Source organism: Aethina tumida, chromosome 1 (assembly GCF_024364675.1).
Source record: "Aethina tumida isolate Nest 87 chromosome 1, icAetTumi1.1, whole genome shotgun sequence".
Lineage (NCBI taxonomy): Eukaryota > Metazoa > Arthropoda > Insecta > Coleoptera > Nitidulidae > Aethina > Aethina tumida.
The window spans coordinates 9,118,424-9,137,480 of NC_065435.1; the positions used below are offsets into that span (position 1 = coordinate 9,118,424).

Genomic DNA, 19,057 nt, shown 5'->3' on the forward strand with positions numbered 1-19,057 from the left:
GTTGGCAATTTCACAAGTGGTAACTATCAACCTTATAGAGTCCTTCGGTGGAGTTGGGGGTCTCTCACCGTCTTCCTGTACCTCTCGCACGTCGTTCACGTTCATCTAATTAAGCTCTCCAACAAATCCAGACTATTAGGATTAATAAATTTAATCTTGCCTTTTAAGCAATAATCACCTCATTGAAGTGAGTTCAATTTTGTTAAAATTGGAACACTGGATTTATGTAAGTGTAAGTCTTTCATCACATATGAACTATATTTTTAATTAAATAATAAATAAAAGACACATTCATTACAAATATAAATTTATTTAAATACAAATGGAGTTTTACAATATGGAAAACCCTGCATAATTCATGTTTGAACATCCACATATTTATTAATTTACAAAATTATATCGGTGGTGGTGTCAAACATTCATTATTACTGGATATTACACATTCACTAACAATTCACAACTAAGGCTATAAATATAAATAAACTACTATAAATAACCTGCTAAAAATTTAGCTCTAAAGTAGTCTGTTAAAACTTGATTAAGTAGTTTTTTTATTTAAATCATAGTAAGAATATGTATAACTTGCAAATATACAATATGGGATTAAATTCATATAATTTAATACTGATAAATATAACAAAATTCATTTTATAGAATCAAGTTTTTTTTTACAAGGCATGTATGCGTCTCATGCACTAATCAATATACAAACGTAATTTTGATATGGGAATGTAAAATTAATGAGTTAAAAAATTACGATTTGAATGATAAAAACGGCCGGATAGAAATTACAGGAATTTGGAAATCGAGTCTGTTTTAATTCTATGACGGTCAGAATTAATATTTGCAAGAATTACCTAATTGAAACTATAATAAACATTTTGTTTCGTAGCCGAGAACTCGTTAAAATGCGTATTACAGTCTCCTTAACTTACAATGAGGTTTTGAACTTTTGTCTCGGTTAGTGGATTAAATAAAATAATAAAATGAAAGCAATTAATAGATGAGGCGAATAAAATAGTTGTAATTATTAGTTATTTCTTGCAAACAAATTGTTATTAATGCTCTCTAAATTTGAAACAGGCTACTTAAAAGTAAAAAAACAAAATGTACAGGAATACAGTGACCTATTTGTTTCATTGGTATCTAAATTCCATGGTTTAAAACACTTGAAAAGAAAAATTATATGGACCAGCGCACAATGTTTAAACCAACAAAATTTGTTTGTAAACATTTTCAAGTAACTTTTTCGTGATAATAAATAATATTTCCAATCTATGATGTTAATTAAATGATCTAATATAAATTTACAGTCTAAGAAAGCTGCTAGTTCTAATCAGTGATGGCAATTTTCCAGAAAAAATCTTTCCAAAAACAATACGAACTTTTTTTTTAACAATTTGTACATATCCCAATTTATACATGCGAATATGCATTCTCGTATATTAACATATATGCATTTAGAAATTATATTACACTTTCCTGAAAATTATTTATTGTTTTCTTGGAATTAATTAATTTTACAGTTTGTGATTTACATATTTTACATCTACATATGTCCCTTACGTTTTAAACAGGACTGTTTAAAGATATAAAAACAAAACATGGCGCCTAAAAACACTAATTTGAAACTACAGTTATTGCAAGTCAATTGAAAAGATATGTCTCCATGCATAATGCTAAATTACATCTTCAAACAAATCCCTGTATATGCAGATTTATTTTTTGCAAAATAAATGGTCTAGAACGAGAAATGGCATTCGTTGAAGACGTCCACGAGCTTTACTTATGGAGTAAGCTAATTACTCGTAGATTAACTCGTTAAAGCTACTGTAATGCGATCCGATTTCCAAATAAAAATTGTATTTCGTCAATAAAGGCAAAAAAATGGGTAAAACTAATTATTCGTTACAACTTCTTTAGTATACATAAGTAGTAATTTTCCTGTTTGCAAAAGACATCAGGCTTAACGACTTGGAAGGAGACGACGGCTTTATAAAAGAACAATTATTGTATGGCCCAGAATAAAAGAAAAATCATTTCGATCGACAATTCTATAAATATATACAAATAAAAAATATAAAATATAAAAATCTTAACAAATTTAAAAGGACGATTTAAAAGTTTCGCAGGTTTGTAAAAGGGCAGTTTGTTGACTAGGTTTTTGCAAAATAAATCATTTCTCGGTCTAGACTTGCTTGTTGTTTGGTAGAAAGTACATAACAGAAGTATGTATGTTGAAGTGTTGGTTGTAATTTGTTGTTTTGAGCAATTTCCAGACTGTGAGGTTAAAATAGCAATTCTATTAAAATTTTTATATCTATGAAGCTGTGTCAAGAATATGATGCGCCAGCTTAGTGAAACACCCAGTAAGTTTAAGGTCTGTGACAACGTGCCGAATTAATAAGAGTGGGTGGGCAATTGTCACAGATAAAACGTGGTGGGGATTTCACTAAAGGGCTGAACGCACCAGAATGATTTAATCTCAAAATCTGGCTCCCAATTTTAGGGAAAATCACATATACATCACTGGTTCTAATTATATACACTAAAAAATGTAAATACAAAACAACAGAGGTGGTAATCGGTATCTATCCCGGAAATGAGCTTTCAAAAATGTGTGTTTAAAACCAGCAGCACAAATAAATAATATGGTCTGGTCTGCAATTAATTAATGAAGAAAATGATTTTTGATCAAGTGGAAGCTCACTTGAAGGACAATGTATAAATTCCCCTGATATAGACTTACAAAAATGCATAAAACTATACAAAATATTCACAGTTACTGTCTCATTACATATATATCTCTCTATAATATTTATAATAAACTATGCGACAGTAGCTGGGAGATGTCGAAAACGAAAATAAAAAAAGAGAAATCAAAACACCACATGACAAAAATGAACAACTCTATAAATGTCCAATGTCCTTACCTATGTGCGAACACTACATCATACAAAATTTTCTTGTAAACTCATTCTCAGTCCCTGTCTATTGATTAAACAACCTTTTTGTTTTTTTAATTTACTCTCTTCATTCAATAAAATATGTTCATCGTTATTTTTGCAATTAATTCCCGCTTAAAATAAAAACTGTACACTTCGAGAACACCGTTAAACAAAAACGCGACATCCTAAGCCATGAAGTCCGGATCACTGCAGTCGTTCTCACTCTCGTCGCCCGACGAACTCACGAACTTCCGCCGTTTCTTTTTGTGTCTGTGTTTTTTCGTTTTCTCCATCGATCGGTGACTTCGCGGAGAACGTTTCGTATCACTGTCTAATCGTCGATTCGATATCACCAGTTTGGGCACTTTCGGTGGCGAATTGTCCTGAAATTAAGAATTATGGATTATTAACGTGTCCTAAACATCCATTATTTGTACGAAAATTTGTAATTATATCAAGTTTTTTGGTATATAAATTTGATTCTCAAAAAACAAAATTAATTACCTCGAAATTTACCAGAAATATCTTATCTAAGTAAATGAATTAACTGACTCTTAGAAAACAGTATTAGTTATCTCGAAATTTACCAAAAATATCATCATATTTAAATAAATAAACCAAATTATCAAATATACTCTTTGTGACTCTTAGAAAACAATATTTATTATCTCGAAATTTGCCAGAAATATCATAATATTTAAAAAATAATTATCATCATATCTAAATAAATAAACCAAATTATCAGATATACTCTTTATGATTCTTAAAGGATATCATCACATTTAAGTAAATAAAATTATCAGTTATGTTCATAATTTCATAAAAAATATATGGAAAATTTTCAAAAATATCATATACAAATAAAAAAAATTAATTATCAGTTATGTTCATAATCTTATAGAAAACAATATTAATTATTTCGAAATTTATCAGAAATATCATCATATCTAAGTAAATAAACCAAATTATCAGATATACTCTTTGTGATTCTTAAAAAACAGTATTAGTTATCTCGAAATTTACCAGAAATATCATCATATTTGAATAAATAAAATTAATTATCAGTTATGTTCATAATTTCATAGAAAATAACATTAAATATATGGAAAATATTCAGAAATATCATCATATCTAAATAAATAACCTAAATTATCAGATATACTATTTGTAACTCTTCGAAAACAATATTAGTTATCCCAAAATTTATTAGAAACATCATCATATCTAAATAAATAAAATTAATTATCTGTTCTGTTTATAATTTTATAGAAAACAATATTAATTATCTCGAATTTTACCAAAATTATCATTTTACTTAAATAAAGAAATTAAATTATCAGTTATGTACATAATTTTATAGAAATCAATATCAATTATTTCAAAATTTACCAAAAATATCATCATACTTAAATTAAATTATCAGTTATGTTTATAGTCTTATAGAAAATAATCTTAATTATCTCGAAATATTTTTGTTAATTCTTAAATTAAATTAACAGTTATGTTCATATTTCATAGAAAACAACATAAATTAGTTATCTACTTAAATAACATGTTTTAGTAAAAGTATACAGATTTTAGGAAATATTGATTTTTTTAAATATTTTAAACAGAGATAATATCCATATATTTTTTGAGATCTCTTGTACCACTTAAAAATATCTTCTTGGGACAGTCTGTATGTATACAAGAGTTATCAAAGTAAAATATACACATACAACTTGTCTGAAACAGTTACCAATATTTATGAATACTGAAAAAGCTTTCGTATGCATTGAATATTAAGTCAAGAAATGTTACATTATCGTACCTTATAATTTTCTAATGTTGCTTGATCTGCCTCTGTTAATATCGATGTGGCCGCTGGTGCTTGTCCAGTTACCGAATTGTTAGGATTGCATTGCATATTATTCATTAAATAATTCGCAGTTTCCTCTTCATCCGGATCGTCCGGATCCAACTGTAGCATGAGTTGTTTAAACTGAAACAACAACTTGTATAAACACCGAAGCAAATTACCGTATTTATAAAGACGATACTTACATCTATATATTGCCTAATCAAGTCCCGCCTGCCTTCTTCATCCAAATATTGGGGAGGTGTACCTTGTTTTAACTTTTGTAAAGTTTTGGGATTAAAGAGAGCATTTGATCTTCTGGTGGTGGATTTTTCGTAAACTTTCGCTGCATCTGATGGTGAATATTGTTGAATTTTCCTATAATAATATAAGAGAATTTGTAAACGAGACAAACCTAGAGGGCAATCAATACAATTAGTGTCCATCTTAACTAAGTTTTAACACTCAGAAGGTCTACTGTATATTTACCCATCGCTAAGGCCATAAACATCTTTAATGTGCTGCTTCAGCATCAGCAATAGCAAACATCCTTGTGCCGCTGTTATGCAGGCTTGCAAATGTGAAGTGTCCTCCGGCAGTCTCGACACCAGAAGCTCTTCATCCTCGTCGTCTTCGTCCAGCGCAGACACGGCGTTTACTGCTTCGCCGTTTTCAGCGTGAATGATTTTCTGACCCTCAGGCATCAGCAAACCCTAGATTCAATTAAATGTTTTAGTTTTGCCTTTCACAAGAAATATTAAGGGCTTACTTCTCTAAAGGATTGTACCAAGTTTGTGCCTGTTACAGAGATCATTATGTCTATGTGGTGTACAATGAACAGGGGCTCATCTTGCACCATGTAAGGAAAATATGCCAAGTTGTCTGCCAGGTACAACATGTAGGATAAAGTGGTACGCTACAAAATAATAAAATTTTAATTAATTGTCAATGTAAAAATGTATACACTTACAGCTTGATCATCAAACTGCTTCAAAATATTAAGTATTAAGGCACGTCTTTGTTGTCTCGAATTACGTAAAATAGAATACAAATATCCATTTAGGGCTGTAGGATATTCGCCTTCTTCTTTGACTCTCGATCCTCTTACAATTGTGTCACTTTGTAATATAGATTGCAACTGATAGGACAATCTAATACCAAGTGTCGATTTTGTGTGTATAAAACCAGGATATTTCTTTTCGATTTCCAGTAATTGCTTGTCAGCACTGTGAGACACCATTTTCTCACAGTCAGTACTCATGCAAATCAAGTATGGGACAATCTACAACAAAGCACATTTTAGGTATGGGACATTAAGATGTTTTGAAGTCTTCATACCTGTACAGGATGCACCAAACCCTGCTGCAACACAAGTTGGATAACCCGCAACGCTGGCTTCCTTACATTCAAATTGTGATGTATATAAGACTGCATAATCTCCTTTAAATACAATTGTATCACAGTACTCGCCATGCCAGAAGAGACATCGCCCATTTCCTTCAAGTTCTCTTGCTTTGAACGTTTGGACCCTATAAAAATATGCATGTTGTGAAAATGAACACTGATTTAATAGTTTTATTTACATTCTAAATCTTGTTGTATCATTCTTTTCTCCTCTTCAACAAGATAGTTTTCGATGTTAACCAAGACCTCGGTTTTCATCTTTAAAGGAGCATCTTCGCTGGTCAACTGCTTGTGATAAAACTCCTTAAGCTCAGCCTCCAACATAAATTCGTAATGTCTTATGCAAATTGAGCCAATTGCTTTCAGTGCATTAGCTTGAATGTCAATATCTTCTTGTTGCAAGTAGAATACCATGAGGTGGTACACTTGGTCTTTAATGTCAGCCTGAAAGACATACCATTAGTCTGGAACTTTAGTATTGGTGGCAAGTAACTTACAGGTAGGTCTCCAATGACGGCCGGATCTTTGAAATCAAAGTGCCTCAAAAGCAGTCCAGAGATGAACAACGCCCTCCTGAATGTTTGCCGACCCTTTACATCATTGCACAATGCCGTATTCCTTGCCACGAAGAACGACTTGTACTTGTCCAAGTAATTGAAGTATCTCTTAAAACAATCCCTAATCAGCTTGTAATTGTGGGTGACCTTATTAACAATCGATGCCAAACAAGCGACGCAACTGCTGACTATCGGTCGGTCATTAACCAACACCAGTTTTATTGCATCTTCCTCGAGCTGCGCCAAAAAGGGTTCACTCGGATGTTCCATGAGGGGCACCACCAGTTCTAGCATTTTGGCCACACTAGAAATGATTTGGATGTCACCTTGCGTTTGGCATTTTAGACCCAAATAAGGTTGTAATGTGCTGGCATGTTTTACCAGTAACTGAGGTCTAATTTTGGCAAACAGATAAAGGGTGGTCAAACAGGCAACTAATCTTTCCGAAGACCCGGAACTGTCGTTTTCTTCTAGCCTAAGTACGTTCTCAATTAAACAGTCGACGATTTGTCTGCAAGCTAACAGTAAGGCTTTTGGAGGTTCAGTTTGGATTTTGGTGGAGTCATCTTTGTCTTCTTTTGGCTTGAACAACTGTAAAATGGAAACTATGAATTTAAACAATTACACACGTAAAATGTACACTTACGCTTAACAATAGCTGTTCAAACCATTCAAGACCAATGTCTTTGGAGGAAGCTACAACGTCAGTGATGTTCATGACTTTCCTCAGCAAAGACGAATCTTTGGTTGGTGTGAACCACATGTTTTGAAAGACCTCCATTACCAACTTCCTGATGCCATCCTCGTCGTTCACTCTCCTGATCATTTTGACGCAGATTTCCGGGATTTTAGGAAACTCCGGACACTCGATACAAATATCCTTGAGTATTTTTATTACCCTCTTCCTTACGCTTACACCCGTGTCCAGTATCCTTGTCGACAACATTTCGTAGTATTTGTGGATCAACTCTGGCCTACTTAGCACGAACTTTCCGACCAGATCGACGGCGGCTTCTCTTACGGAAGTAGAATGATCAAGAAACGAATGGTTCACGCCCATTTGCATGTCATGGCGCCCCAGGATTGAAGGGTCAGCTTCGACGATCATGGTCAGACACTTCATAGCCTTCGTTCTGATGGCAATGGATGTCTCCCTCAGGACGAACAATATCTGCAAATAATTTGAGGTGAGGTGACGTCCAATGTACTATCAAGAGTCTTACCTGTTTTAAGTAGTGGTCGAAACTTTGGGAAAAGTAACGCTTCGACGCCAGATATTGAGCAATGAGTTCTGCGCTGTTGTAGTCAATGTAGGTCTGGTAAATTTGCACCCGATTGCCGGCTGATATGTCTTCCCTGAAGGGTCGTATCTTACTGATAAGAAACTTCTTCTTTTCTTCCAGCAACTTAAATTTTTCAGCGTTTTCTTGCTCGACGGATTCCTTCTGTTGTTCCTTATCATCGTCCGTCTCGCTGTCAATGTCATCGTCGTCATCCGATGTGGACTTGTGACGCCTTTGCCGGTGCTTGTCTTTCTTCTTCTTCCTATCTTTGCCGCTAGCTATTGCAGCTTTGACGCTGACAAGATCTTTATACCACTGCGTGATATAGAAATGCCTGGCATATTTGTACGCTTCGTCGTTTTGTGAGTTCACAGCTAAAAAATCAAGAAGCACCTTCTGAAGGAACTGAGTGCGTTCCTCCTCCGAGTCGGCCTCTTTCTGTTTCTTTTTCGTTGGCATCTCTTCATTGTCCTTCATCTCTTCCAGTTTGATGTCTTTGATCATTTGATCGATGGTGTTGAGTTTGCAACGTGACCAAACGCTGTCTCGCCTAAGCCTTGCGGCCACCACTCCTAGGTAGTCCAAGCTGGCCACCCTCAAAGACATGTCGGTGCCTTTATTGGAGAAATTTTTGACCAACACGTTACCCAAAATGCACAGCAACAACTCGGTTGCCGGCCATTCGGGTTTGTTGACCGTCGACAGGAGATCTTGGACGAAGTTCTCGAATAACGGTCGGTAATCAATTTCCTCCGATTTGCTACCGCATTTGTTCAAGAATACTGTTAGAAACGTGCCGGCCGTTGATGTGGCCTTTTCGTATTTGTTGCAGATGAGCACGTCTTTGTCTACGTTTTTGATTTTGTCGCTTTGGGTTTTGTCATATTTTGAGTTGAAATTTTCTGGCAGGGCAACGACACACTGGATTAACTGTAAGACGAGAGCAGTCAGCATTTGTATATTTTCTTCGCTGTTCAGCCTGTACGTTCTCAAACTTCGTTTGGTGCTGGGAAGACGAGCTATTGAAGCCAGGATGTCGTCGAGTAATAACCTTCGATGTGTTTCATACCTCGTAAAAATCTTGGGGAAAAGAAAACACCACTCATCATTAAATGAAACTCAAAAAGCTTGTACTGTACTACTTACCGTTGTGACGAGTTTTAAGCAGGCGAGTTGTAATTCGCTCACGTTCTCCGCAAAGAACGGTGAAACGCCCATGGAAGAAGCATGAAGAACTGACGTGTCAGTCAAGACCTGAATGTTCAGGAGCTCGGCCAACAAATTGACCAGTTCCGACGTTTTGGTGTAAAGCATCAAGATGTTCTTCTCCGACACCGGAGTGGTTTTCTTCCTTCTGCCGTCCTTCTTCTTGTTATCCAACCGATAAGTCGAATCGAACGACGGAAAGATCGTGTTGTGCAGCTGGTACTTAATGAACAACACCACTCGATCGATGACGTCCTCCAGATAAACACGCTTGGACATGTTGGGCGACGTCATGATGTACATGCACACCAGAGAAGCGTCTGCGGCTCCCATCACCCGTTCCATGGTGGACTCCAGCCACAGCTGCCTTATGCTCTCGTTGTCGTCTTCGTCTCCGACCGGCGAAACTCGGTCGCCTCCGCGTATGTTCACCTCCAGCACGTTCAGCAACCGCGTCAGCGTATCCGTGGGGATCATTTCCATTGCCCCCAGGATCTTCAGCTTGGCGGTCTCCGTGCACAGCTCCTGCATCACAGTTCGGCTTAACAAATACTCCTCGGGTATGATTCCGTCCTCTCCAATCTCGGCGGAGTCGTAATCTTCGGCGGACTTGAGAACTATCTCCACGGACTTGTTGAATCGCAAATAAGTGTTGGTCTCCATGAGTTCCTCTTGAGACAGTTTCTCTATGACCGGGACAAACTTCTTCTCCACCCGTCTGAGTTTAGGCTTCACGACGATGGGTGTTTCCGGTTTCTCGTCTTTCGGTGCCAGTTTTCGTCGTTTCGTACTGCCCACTAAGGCGGAAAACGAGTCGGCAGGTTGGTATTCGTCCTCACTGTCGGCTTTCCTTTTACCGCCCTTGCGCTTGGAGCTACGCTCCTCGCCCTCCTCTTCCGACTCCGACTTTTCCTTGTAGCTTTTCTTCTCCTTTGGGGGAATTAAGCCCAGTTCTAGGGCCAGCTTCGGTTTACTATCGGTGAATTCTTTCAAGCTCTTTTGTATGTCCTCCGTCGAGAGCCTGTCCAGTTTGATGATGGGCTGCTTAATGCCGGGGTACTGAGAGTTATGCGGTGCAGCGGCATCGATAAGGGGAAACAGCTTGTCAATGTCGTCGCTTTGGGGATCAGTCAGTTTCGCATCCTTAGTCTGCGTTTCGGACGTCGGCGTCGCCTCGGGTGTTCCGTACTCCTCTTTCGTCCGCGAACGGGTCAATCTCGTCTTCGATTCCTCCTGTCCCGACGGCAGAGGGGGCGTGCCCTTACTCGGCCTCCTCAGTTGCCGCAGGTCGGTCGTGTTTGGTTTCTCGTTGGTGGTGCTTTGTTGGTTCTTCTGCGTATCCGATTGAACGTTGGACATTTGTGTTTGTTGGGCGTTTTGGGCGAGTTGCGTGTCAGACGTGATGTTGCCTTGGCCATTTTTACTGTCCTGATCACTTAACGTCGTGTTAGTTGCGTCGGACGTGACGTCTTTACAGTTCACGAAACCCTTTTGTTCGGTTATGACGGACGGTCTGTTCGATTTCGAATTTTGTTTGTCGCTCTCCTGCGCAGTTCCCGACTTCGGTTCGGCCGTTTGCACTGTCGTCTGACCCGTGTGGTTCCATTGATTTGTAACGGTTGCAGTTTTTTGTGCTGGAAAAAATTATTTTGCGTTGCAAATTTGGTATCATCTCCTCAAACCGTATTTTATGATGTAAAAGGAATGTTTTTATTGTCGAAGTATATTAAATCCTTCAGAAGTAGCTATAATTGTAGCAACTTATAAAAATCTAAAAATGACCATTCTGTCTGACATAGACGTCCCACAGAATATATTAAACCACAATTTACTTCCATATATTGAAGAAACAATGGCGAAATGATGTGGCCAAAATTAGAAAACAAAAACAAAGTAATAACGTTAAATTAAAAGTTATTCATTTAACCAATAAAAATTCTTTTTAAAATTAAAGTTGCTACATTTATCCAAATTAATTCATAAAAATACATGTAACATTTTATAGAATAATATACAATAACATCAGTAACTACAATATTTAGCAGATTAGAAAGTTGCTGTAACAATGAGCACCACTGTATATTTAGAAATCATTTCAGTGGCTACATTTAGAAAGTAAAATTAACTACTTACATAATGTGCCCTTGAATACGTTGGGGTTGGCATCAAGCATGGCTCGAAGAAGTTCAGGCATCTTCTCCTGTTGTTCCACTTTTGCGTCGGTAACCGCATAGTTATCTTTAACTTCTCTGCAAAGATAATAAAACGTCAACCAAATAAACAACAACTAAAGTCATAATATCACTTACATGTGATCGGCCGACGTTTGTACTAGAGAATGTACCAACTGTGGCACTAACGTTACATCTCTCACACCCAACAAATTTTGTGCTTCCTCTGCCACTCTCGGATGAAAGAGCAGAGATTTGTTGCATAATGTTTGGGGTGATGGTGTGGGCAAAGGCATTTCAGGGAGCACTGAAATATTACATTATTATTTCACCAAAAATAACACACACCTCCTAGCCTAACTTAATATTTAGACAAGATACTAGAACAGAAAATCAACATAGTTGAAAATATGACGAAAAATAGACGCAGTCTTAACAAAACCTCACGGTGTTACAGAATTATAGCATATAATAATTTTTATTTACCATACTATTCCTATCAATCTTCACAGAACTATTTAAAACATTTAAAAACATTTCATAGGTCTCAAAAATATATATTTTTATTAAAAATGTGTACAATTTGTAAAAAATATTATCAAAAATAGACTCAGTCTTGACAAAACCTCCTGGTGTTATAAAATTCTTCTTTAGCTTATACATTTAAAATCCCTTCATGGGGCTCAAAAATACACATGTGTATTAAAAAGGTATACAATTTGTAAAAAAATTGACGAAAAATATACTTAGTCTTGACAAAACCTGTTGGTGTTATAGAATTATAGTACAGAGTAATTTTTGTTTGCCATACCATTCTTATTAAACTTCACAGAACTATTATATATATATATATATATATATATATATATATATATATTAAAAATGTGTACAATTTATAAAAAATATGATGAAAAATTAACTCAATCTTGACAAAACCTCCTGGTGTTATAGAATTATGGTACAGAATAATTTTTATTTGCCATACCATTTTAATTAATCTTCAAAGGACTATTTAAGTAGCTAGTACATTTAAAACCTTTCATGAGACTCAAAAATACATATATTTATTAAAAATGTGTACAATTTGTATATATGATGAAAAATTAACTCAATCTTGACAAAACCTCCTGGTGTTATAGAATTAGAGTATATAATAATTTTTATGTTCCATGCCATTCTAATTAATCTTCACAAAACTATTTAAAGACAATCTTCTTTAGATGGTACATATAAAAACCTTTCATGGGCCTCAAAAATACATATTTTTATTAAAAATGTATAAAATTTGTAAAAAAAGAATTATGAATAAATATAGAGTATTTTTTCTATATCTGTATTTTTATTACAATATTTTTCCTATACATCACAAAGACTAGTAATACATATTCTTCAACAAGTACTTCAACTTATAAAGTGCATATATAACATATATCAAAAGCAAACACAATTACATGTAAAAAATGGAATTATAAACAAGGAAAAAGGGGCAATTTTTAATTAATTATCTTAACCACAGTTTATATTTATAGTTTGATTAGATTAATTTATATAGATAGATAATCTGAACAAATTGTTTTTGCACGTTAATTATTTGTCTATTTTAGTTGCTTAAAATATGCAATAGATGGAACTGAAATCAACATTAAAAAACCTAAGGGTACTAAAAGAACTCTTTTAAATCCTAACCTGTTAAAATTAAATTATGTAGTCATGATGCAATTCTGTTGTACTCATCAGGTACTTATGGAACAATTTATTCAAAAAAACATATTTCTATGCAATGGTGATTGTTTAATGCACTAGTAGTAGTGGTTTGATGCAAAAGTGAAGTTTTACTAATTTCACATCAAGTTCTAATGGAATATAATATCATATAGTGCACGAATAGTGAGTACAGTAGTTTTTGGCAAAAAAATTATTGACTTTTCACCCTTTAAGAAACCTCAAGGTACTAAAATACATCTTTAAATCTTAACCTATTAAAAACAAAATTGTATTTGTCAAGTTTTCATGGAACAATTTATTAAAACAAAGAAACATTTATATACAATAGTCACAGTTTAATACAAAAGTGAAGATTCACTAATTTAACATCAAGTTCTAATGGCATATGAAATTACATTACACATTACATGAACAGTAAGTGCTGTGGTTTTTGGCAAAAAAAATTAAATGTTTTATCACCTTTTAAGATTAACTTATCAGTAATTAGTTGGGCTGAAATTTATAACAAATGGAGACAAAATTAATATTAAAAAACCTCGAGGTACTAAAATATCTCTTTAAATTCTAACCTGTCAAAAACAAACATTGTCAATGTCAAGTATTCATGAAACATTTTATTATTAAAGACACATTTCTACATAAAGGTTACAGTTTAATACAAAAGTAAAGATTTATTCTTTTAACTTTAAGTTCTGAGCATGTGTATAAACAAACAGTACCCACACTAAAACAAAGAGTATCTCTAATAATTTTTTACAAAAAAATAGTTGTCATGTCATTTCTTAATATTAACTTATCAATTAATTAAATAAATTAAATAAAAAAATATCGATACTTACAGTCTGTAAGACTTGCTACACCTGCTAGTGTGGTGATGGGTACGCTGGGAACTTCACGCTCCATCTCCACAATTTTGCGTTGTCCTCACCCAAAAAGCATGATTATATTATGAATGCTCATTTCTCTGGATTGTTAAGTTTGGCTAGAAAGTCCAGCATTCACAGTCCATAATAAGCCAAACCTAACCTAAAGACACCAATCCAAAATTAATCAAGGTACTTTGCTGTCTCAAGTAGTAAAATATAGAAAAGCACATACTGTTTTGTTTACATACTAGATCTGAACCATAGAAACGTTCTTTTTCGTAGGAAAACAACGACAAATGACATAACTGTCAACACCATTTTAGATGACATTTGACGTAAAGAAAGAAATTTGGAAATAATAAACAACTTGCATTTTAATGCACTGCGCACTGTGTAGAAGCCGTTTGCACTGCCTTTATCACTCAGACTCTCCTATCCATTATTTATATACAGATGCATTATTCCTATGATGTAGTTTTGTTTTCGGATGCTTCCGCTACGATTTTATCCGAAGTTTTCGTGCATCACTGGCTTATTCCAAGTCCTACGTTTCGTTCGTTCGTGCATCGTCCTTCGAATCCTTTACTTCCACTTAATAATAACACACATTTTTATGTACAAATTAATGTAATCGAATGGCGACGTTCCAAACAGACAGTTGATTGGGGAGGCAAACTCCAGTTAACCAGTTCTTCTCATACTACGCGGTTCGCGCGACCGTCGATAGATGGCGCCGTCGGTGTACTTCTCGATTCAAATTTATTCATTGATCCCCGCACATCTAACATTATAAAAACGTACGTGTGGTACTGCTTAAGTTGTTTTACGTGTTGTGGATTCGATGGAGATTGTTTCGGTTGTTGCTTAATTGTATTTTAAATTTAGACGTGACTGCACAGGTCATATTTGCAAACAACCATAGATAAAAAGTTTTATTGACAAGTAGGTTACTGTACTGTGCAAAATAAAACGTATCTGTCATGGTATAAAGTGTCATAGTTAGGTCTAAAATACATTAATTCTTTTTATACATGCAGCTAAGTCTGCACGTTTTGCTTCTTACATTGTAACTGAGTGTTTATCATGAGTATGTATGTACATTTGTCAATAATTCTTGAAGAAAAAATCTATAATATAAATAATTTTGTATATTTGTTATATATTCACATAGTTAACTTGTAAATATTAATAAAAAAAACTATATATAAAATAATTTGACAGTCTTCAATTTTGACAATAATTTTTAGTTAAATATCACAATTGTTGTGTTAATTGTTCTCAGCCAGAACCCCGGTGAATTTGTACGTAAAAAACACACATATTTACTTGTATTATTTATTAAAATACTTTACAAAAACATTGTGTGACGACTGAAGCACCACCTTAACGTCAACCGCGTCGTGTAAACGCAGCCTAACCATTCATAAACATTAACAATGATAACTGAAATTTACATTTTTAAGTGGCCTGGATCAAGCCAAAGCATGCACAGACGCTGGTATTAACTGAATCCCGCGGGATAATTAATGTGGAAACACGTAAACCGAGGAAAATCAAATGAAAATTGCCAGTAGTTCAATGCCACGCCACAAAACGAACGCGCATGCGCCACCGAAACAATTACATGTGTTCTACTTTTTGATTTTCAACGGCGTCGTTAACGGATTTGGTTAATTCGTTTCGTGACAGGCGAACTCGTTTACGGTCCTCGCATTTAAAAGCATTAATTTGCGTTTTAATGAGGTTTTGGTTTGGGTAAACTCCTGAACAAAGAGTTTTGGCGGGGTCGATTAGCAAAATTGTAATCTGGGTTGCATATATGGGTACCTCAGAACGTGATCACTTCGCAGTCATATTCAGCACTTCGAGTGCGCCACATATTTTTAAATAATGTTGTTTACCATCGTTGTTGTCATGTATTTTTATTACCCACGGCACAAGAGCGAGAAAATGTACGAACCCACCACCACCAAATACAAGTATAGGAAATCGTACATGTAAGAGTTTTTATATATAAACTTAGTAGTTCCTAGAATTTATTATTTTTGTGACTTCAAAATATGCGTTCAACCTCAGACTGATTGAAATTAAATATTTGAATTACTGTAAATTCCCTATTAGATTAATGCCAAGTATTCATGTTATGTTTGATACTCCCGGGTTAAATTAAAACAGGCGAAAATACATTATTTCTTGGAATAGCTAATATACAGTGTGGCTCATTAAAAAGGTTGTCACAACCTCATACAATTTTTTGTCAATTTTAACAATTTTTCTTTTCAATTGTAAAGCATGGGAATATGTGCTTATTGAAAATACGGTTTTTAATTTTTCCCCGGAATTATAAATATGCGTATTTTTTATGAAATTTGGTATGTACACATTTCAGGATGTGTTTAATCCAATGGTGTAGTTAGATTTGCTATAAACAGTTTGCTAGTATGATTTATTTAATTTTTGTGCCTAAAATTTAGTTTATTAGTTAAAATCGGACAATAAATACAAATTTAACGGGCTTTCAAATGGGCCACACTGTATAAAATGTCTAATATAATACAGAATGTGTGTATTCAAAATGTTTAGTTATCTGTTTAGTCTATCTAATATCATCTAGATATTTAATATTTTTAATTATTTATATTTATTGAAAACATACATTAATTATAAATTAATTATATTATAAATTAATTAAATAATGTGTAGCAATATATGATAATAGCAAATATAATAATTTTTAATAGCTAGCAGATAATGAAATCAAATTAAAACAAGAATAGTATGGATTTATGGATTGGTATAAATTACTAATACCACAATTCTTGTAAATTGTTGTCAATTGAACTAGTTTTGAGCCTATAAAACAAATTATTATAGCAACTTTTTACTTTATGGTCTTTCACTGCTTTCTGAATTTAAATAGATTATTTACTAGCAATCTTTTTCTTATTATGATTATTTAATCATTGGTCAAAATGTGTGAGAAAACAAGAAAATATGGCTAAGAGCTTACGGTTAAATAAGTCAGTTCTTTCTCGTATTATTAAAAAAATTAGAGAAGCTGGCCAAGTGGCAGCTACAACAAAAATTGAGGTCGAAAATCTTGAAAGAAAATCGATAATTGGATAATTTGAATGTCAAAGAACAATCCAATCTTATTGTCACTTGAAATGAAAAGTAACCTGAAGGAAATGGGACTTGCTGAAATTAGTTCAAGGACTGTGAGAAGATGGTTAGTGGATGGGAGTTCATTTGACCCCAAGATCTACAAGAAAAACCCTGGTTTCTACTAAAAATGTAAAAGTCCAATTTTGACTTGCACATTCACTGGACCAAAGAACAGTCGGAACGAGTAGTTTTTAGTGACGAGTTTAATTTATAAAAAAATATGGTCCTGTAGGGGCAGAACTAGACAAAAAGATTGTTATACCCACAGTGAAATATGGTGGAGGTTTAATTATGTCATGGGGATGCTTCAATTCTTCTAGTGTAAGCCCCCTTAGACTCATTTATGTATAGGAATATATTAAACAACAATTTGCTTCCATATATTGAAGAAATTATTGGTTAAAAGACCAAAGCATTGATGTTTGTCTTGCCCGTCCCAATCTTCAGGCATCAACCCTATAGAAAACGTTGGGGGAATCCCCTTTATAACCAAATTTGACATAAAAATTTTAAAAATTTAAAAGAGATCATCAATTCAAGAAGTTGAAGGACTATAGATTTGTCGTATATTCGGGAAGTGGTCGAGTCTATGCCACAGAAATGAGTCAAAATTATAAAATAAAAAGGGTATTATACAAAGTGAAATTGTTGACACATGTAACATCAGTATTATTAAATATATTTATTTGTGGAATATACAATAAAATAAAAATATAAACTGTGCATTATTTAAATTTATACTTACCTTTATGATCTTTTAATTACTAGAGTAGTCACACTGAGATACCACTATTCTATTATTTAAAAAAGGAAGAACTTTAGAGGGATCAACTGACATTTGACAAGTCGACGATCAATCAAACAAAATAGAATCTGGGACAACTTAAACAACAAACTTGTGGATATAAAAAAGGATGTGGTTATTAAAACAGTAAAAAAATGAGCATTCGTAAATGTATCAGATCTATTTTTACATCATATTTTACAAAATTTGAAGTAAGGAATTATTTAGAAAGAATCAGAAGATTGTAAATGTAGCTTTCATACTTTATTGTATTGAGTTTTGTCAACATGGAAAAGTACAAATATTGCATTACACCGACTAGCCTGGAATACACAACAGCATTGTGTTGTTATATTTAAGATTTGTTTCTAAGTGCAACCAGCATTGCTGCACTTACATACCTAGTTATTTGCCTGTGTCCAGTGCCAGTGTATTTTGCTTATTAGCTTACAGTCCGTTCTACGTTACGTACTTCCGACAACCTGGTTCCCAGCTTTTACACAGCCTATTCGAATTATTCGAAAACCCATAATCGACTTATTTATTTATTTATTTTTTTTTTAATTATTTATTTCTTTGAAAAACCGAACCCAATCGAACCGAACCAATTGCAACGCGTCTTCACTTATCCAATCATTAATCAACAACAACGAACGAAACACTGCACCGATTTCTCTGCGTCCACGGCATGTACCCTAATAATTATCAGAATTATAATCTGAATCACTAAGCGACTCAACTAATACTAAGTGGGAGGACATTGAAAAACTGACGGTCTTAGCAACTTGAAAACAGTTTTTTTCTTGGCACGGTGCTCCGACCAATCGTCATCTGATCACAAGCTGAAAGTGTACTCAAGAGAAATGGTACTGGGAAGACATTTATTAATAAATTGTACGTGTTTTATGCATGTCTAAGTTTTGTTTGTTTGTTTGGGATATTGTTTTGTTGTTGTGCTATCAATTTTATCATTCAGGTGTGGTTTTGTGCTAATTCTTGACTTATTTGTTGGTGAATGTACGGATAATGTGCACTACTGTATTTTTTATGGTAACACAAGCTGATACCATTTTGATTAGTACTCACATTATTAGTACTGATGCCTACATTA

The 19,057-nt window shown here is 34.1% G+C and overlaps 1 protein-coding gene across 3 annotated transcripts; it reads right to left on the reverse strand.

Annotated features, from left to right (window-relative positions):
- Positions 1-290: 290 nt before the first annotated feature.
- On the reverse strand, positions 291-14,715 carry LOC109596347 (nipped-B-like protein). Of its 3 annotated transcripts, none has more exons than XM_049963142.1 (16): positions 14,230-14,715; positions 13,971-14,157; positions 11,545-11,713; positions 11,369-11,484; positions 9,176-10,869; positions 7,970-9,109; positions 7,393-7,917; positions 6,687-7,337; positions 6,369-6,633; positions 6,124-6,314; positions 5,756-6,067; positions 5,555-5,701; positions 5,275-5,498; positions 4,992-5,163; positions 4,759-4,929; positions 291-3,331 (listed from the first exon to the last, which is right to left on the reverse strand). In XM_049963142.1, the coding sequence occupies exons 2-16, from the start codon at positions 14,032-14,034 to the stop codon at positions 3,134-3,136; spliced, it is 6,039 nt and encodes a 2,012-aa protein (XP_049819099.1). In that variant the 5' UTR covers positions 14,035-14,157; positions 14,230-14,715; the 3' UTR covers positions 291-3,133. The 3 variants fall into 3 exon arrangements, with proteins under 3 accessions (XP_049819099.1, XP_049819104.1, XP_019867438.2); XM_049963147.1 differs by having other exon boundaries at positions 14,246-14,255; XM_020011879.2 differs by having other exon boundaries at positions 13,971-14,715.
- Between the last annotated feature and the right edge of the window lie 4,342 nt (positions 14,716-19,057).

What these genes read in the sequence shown, in the direction of transcription:
- LOC109596347 (XM_049963142.1), bottom strand. Translation starts at nt 14,034, where the DNA reads ATGGAGCGTGAAGTTCCCAGCGTACCCATCACCACACTAGCAGGTGTA. An exon ending in TTGAACAGCTATTGTTAAGC is followed by an intron (nt 7,338 to 7,392) that starts GTAAGTGTACAT and finishes TCCATTTTACAG; the next exon opens with TTGTTCAAGCCAAAAGAAGA. An exon ending in GTTTGGTGCATCCTGTACAG is followed by an intron (nt 6,068 to 6,123) that starts GTATGAAGACTT and finishes GCTTTGTTGTAG; the next exon opens with ATTGTCCCATACTTGATTTG.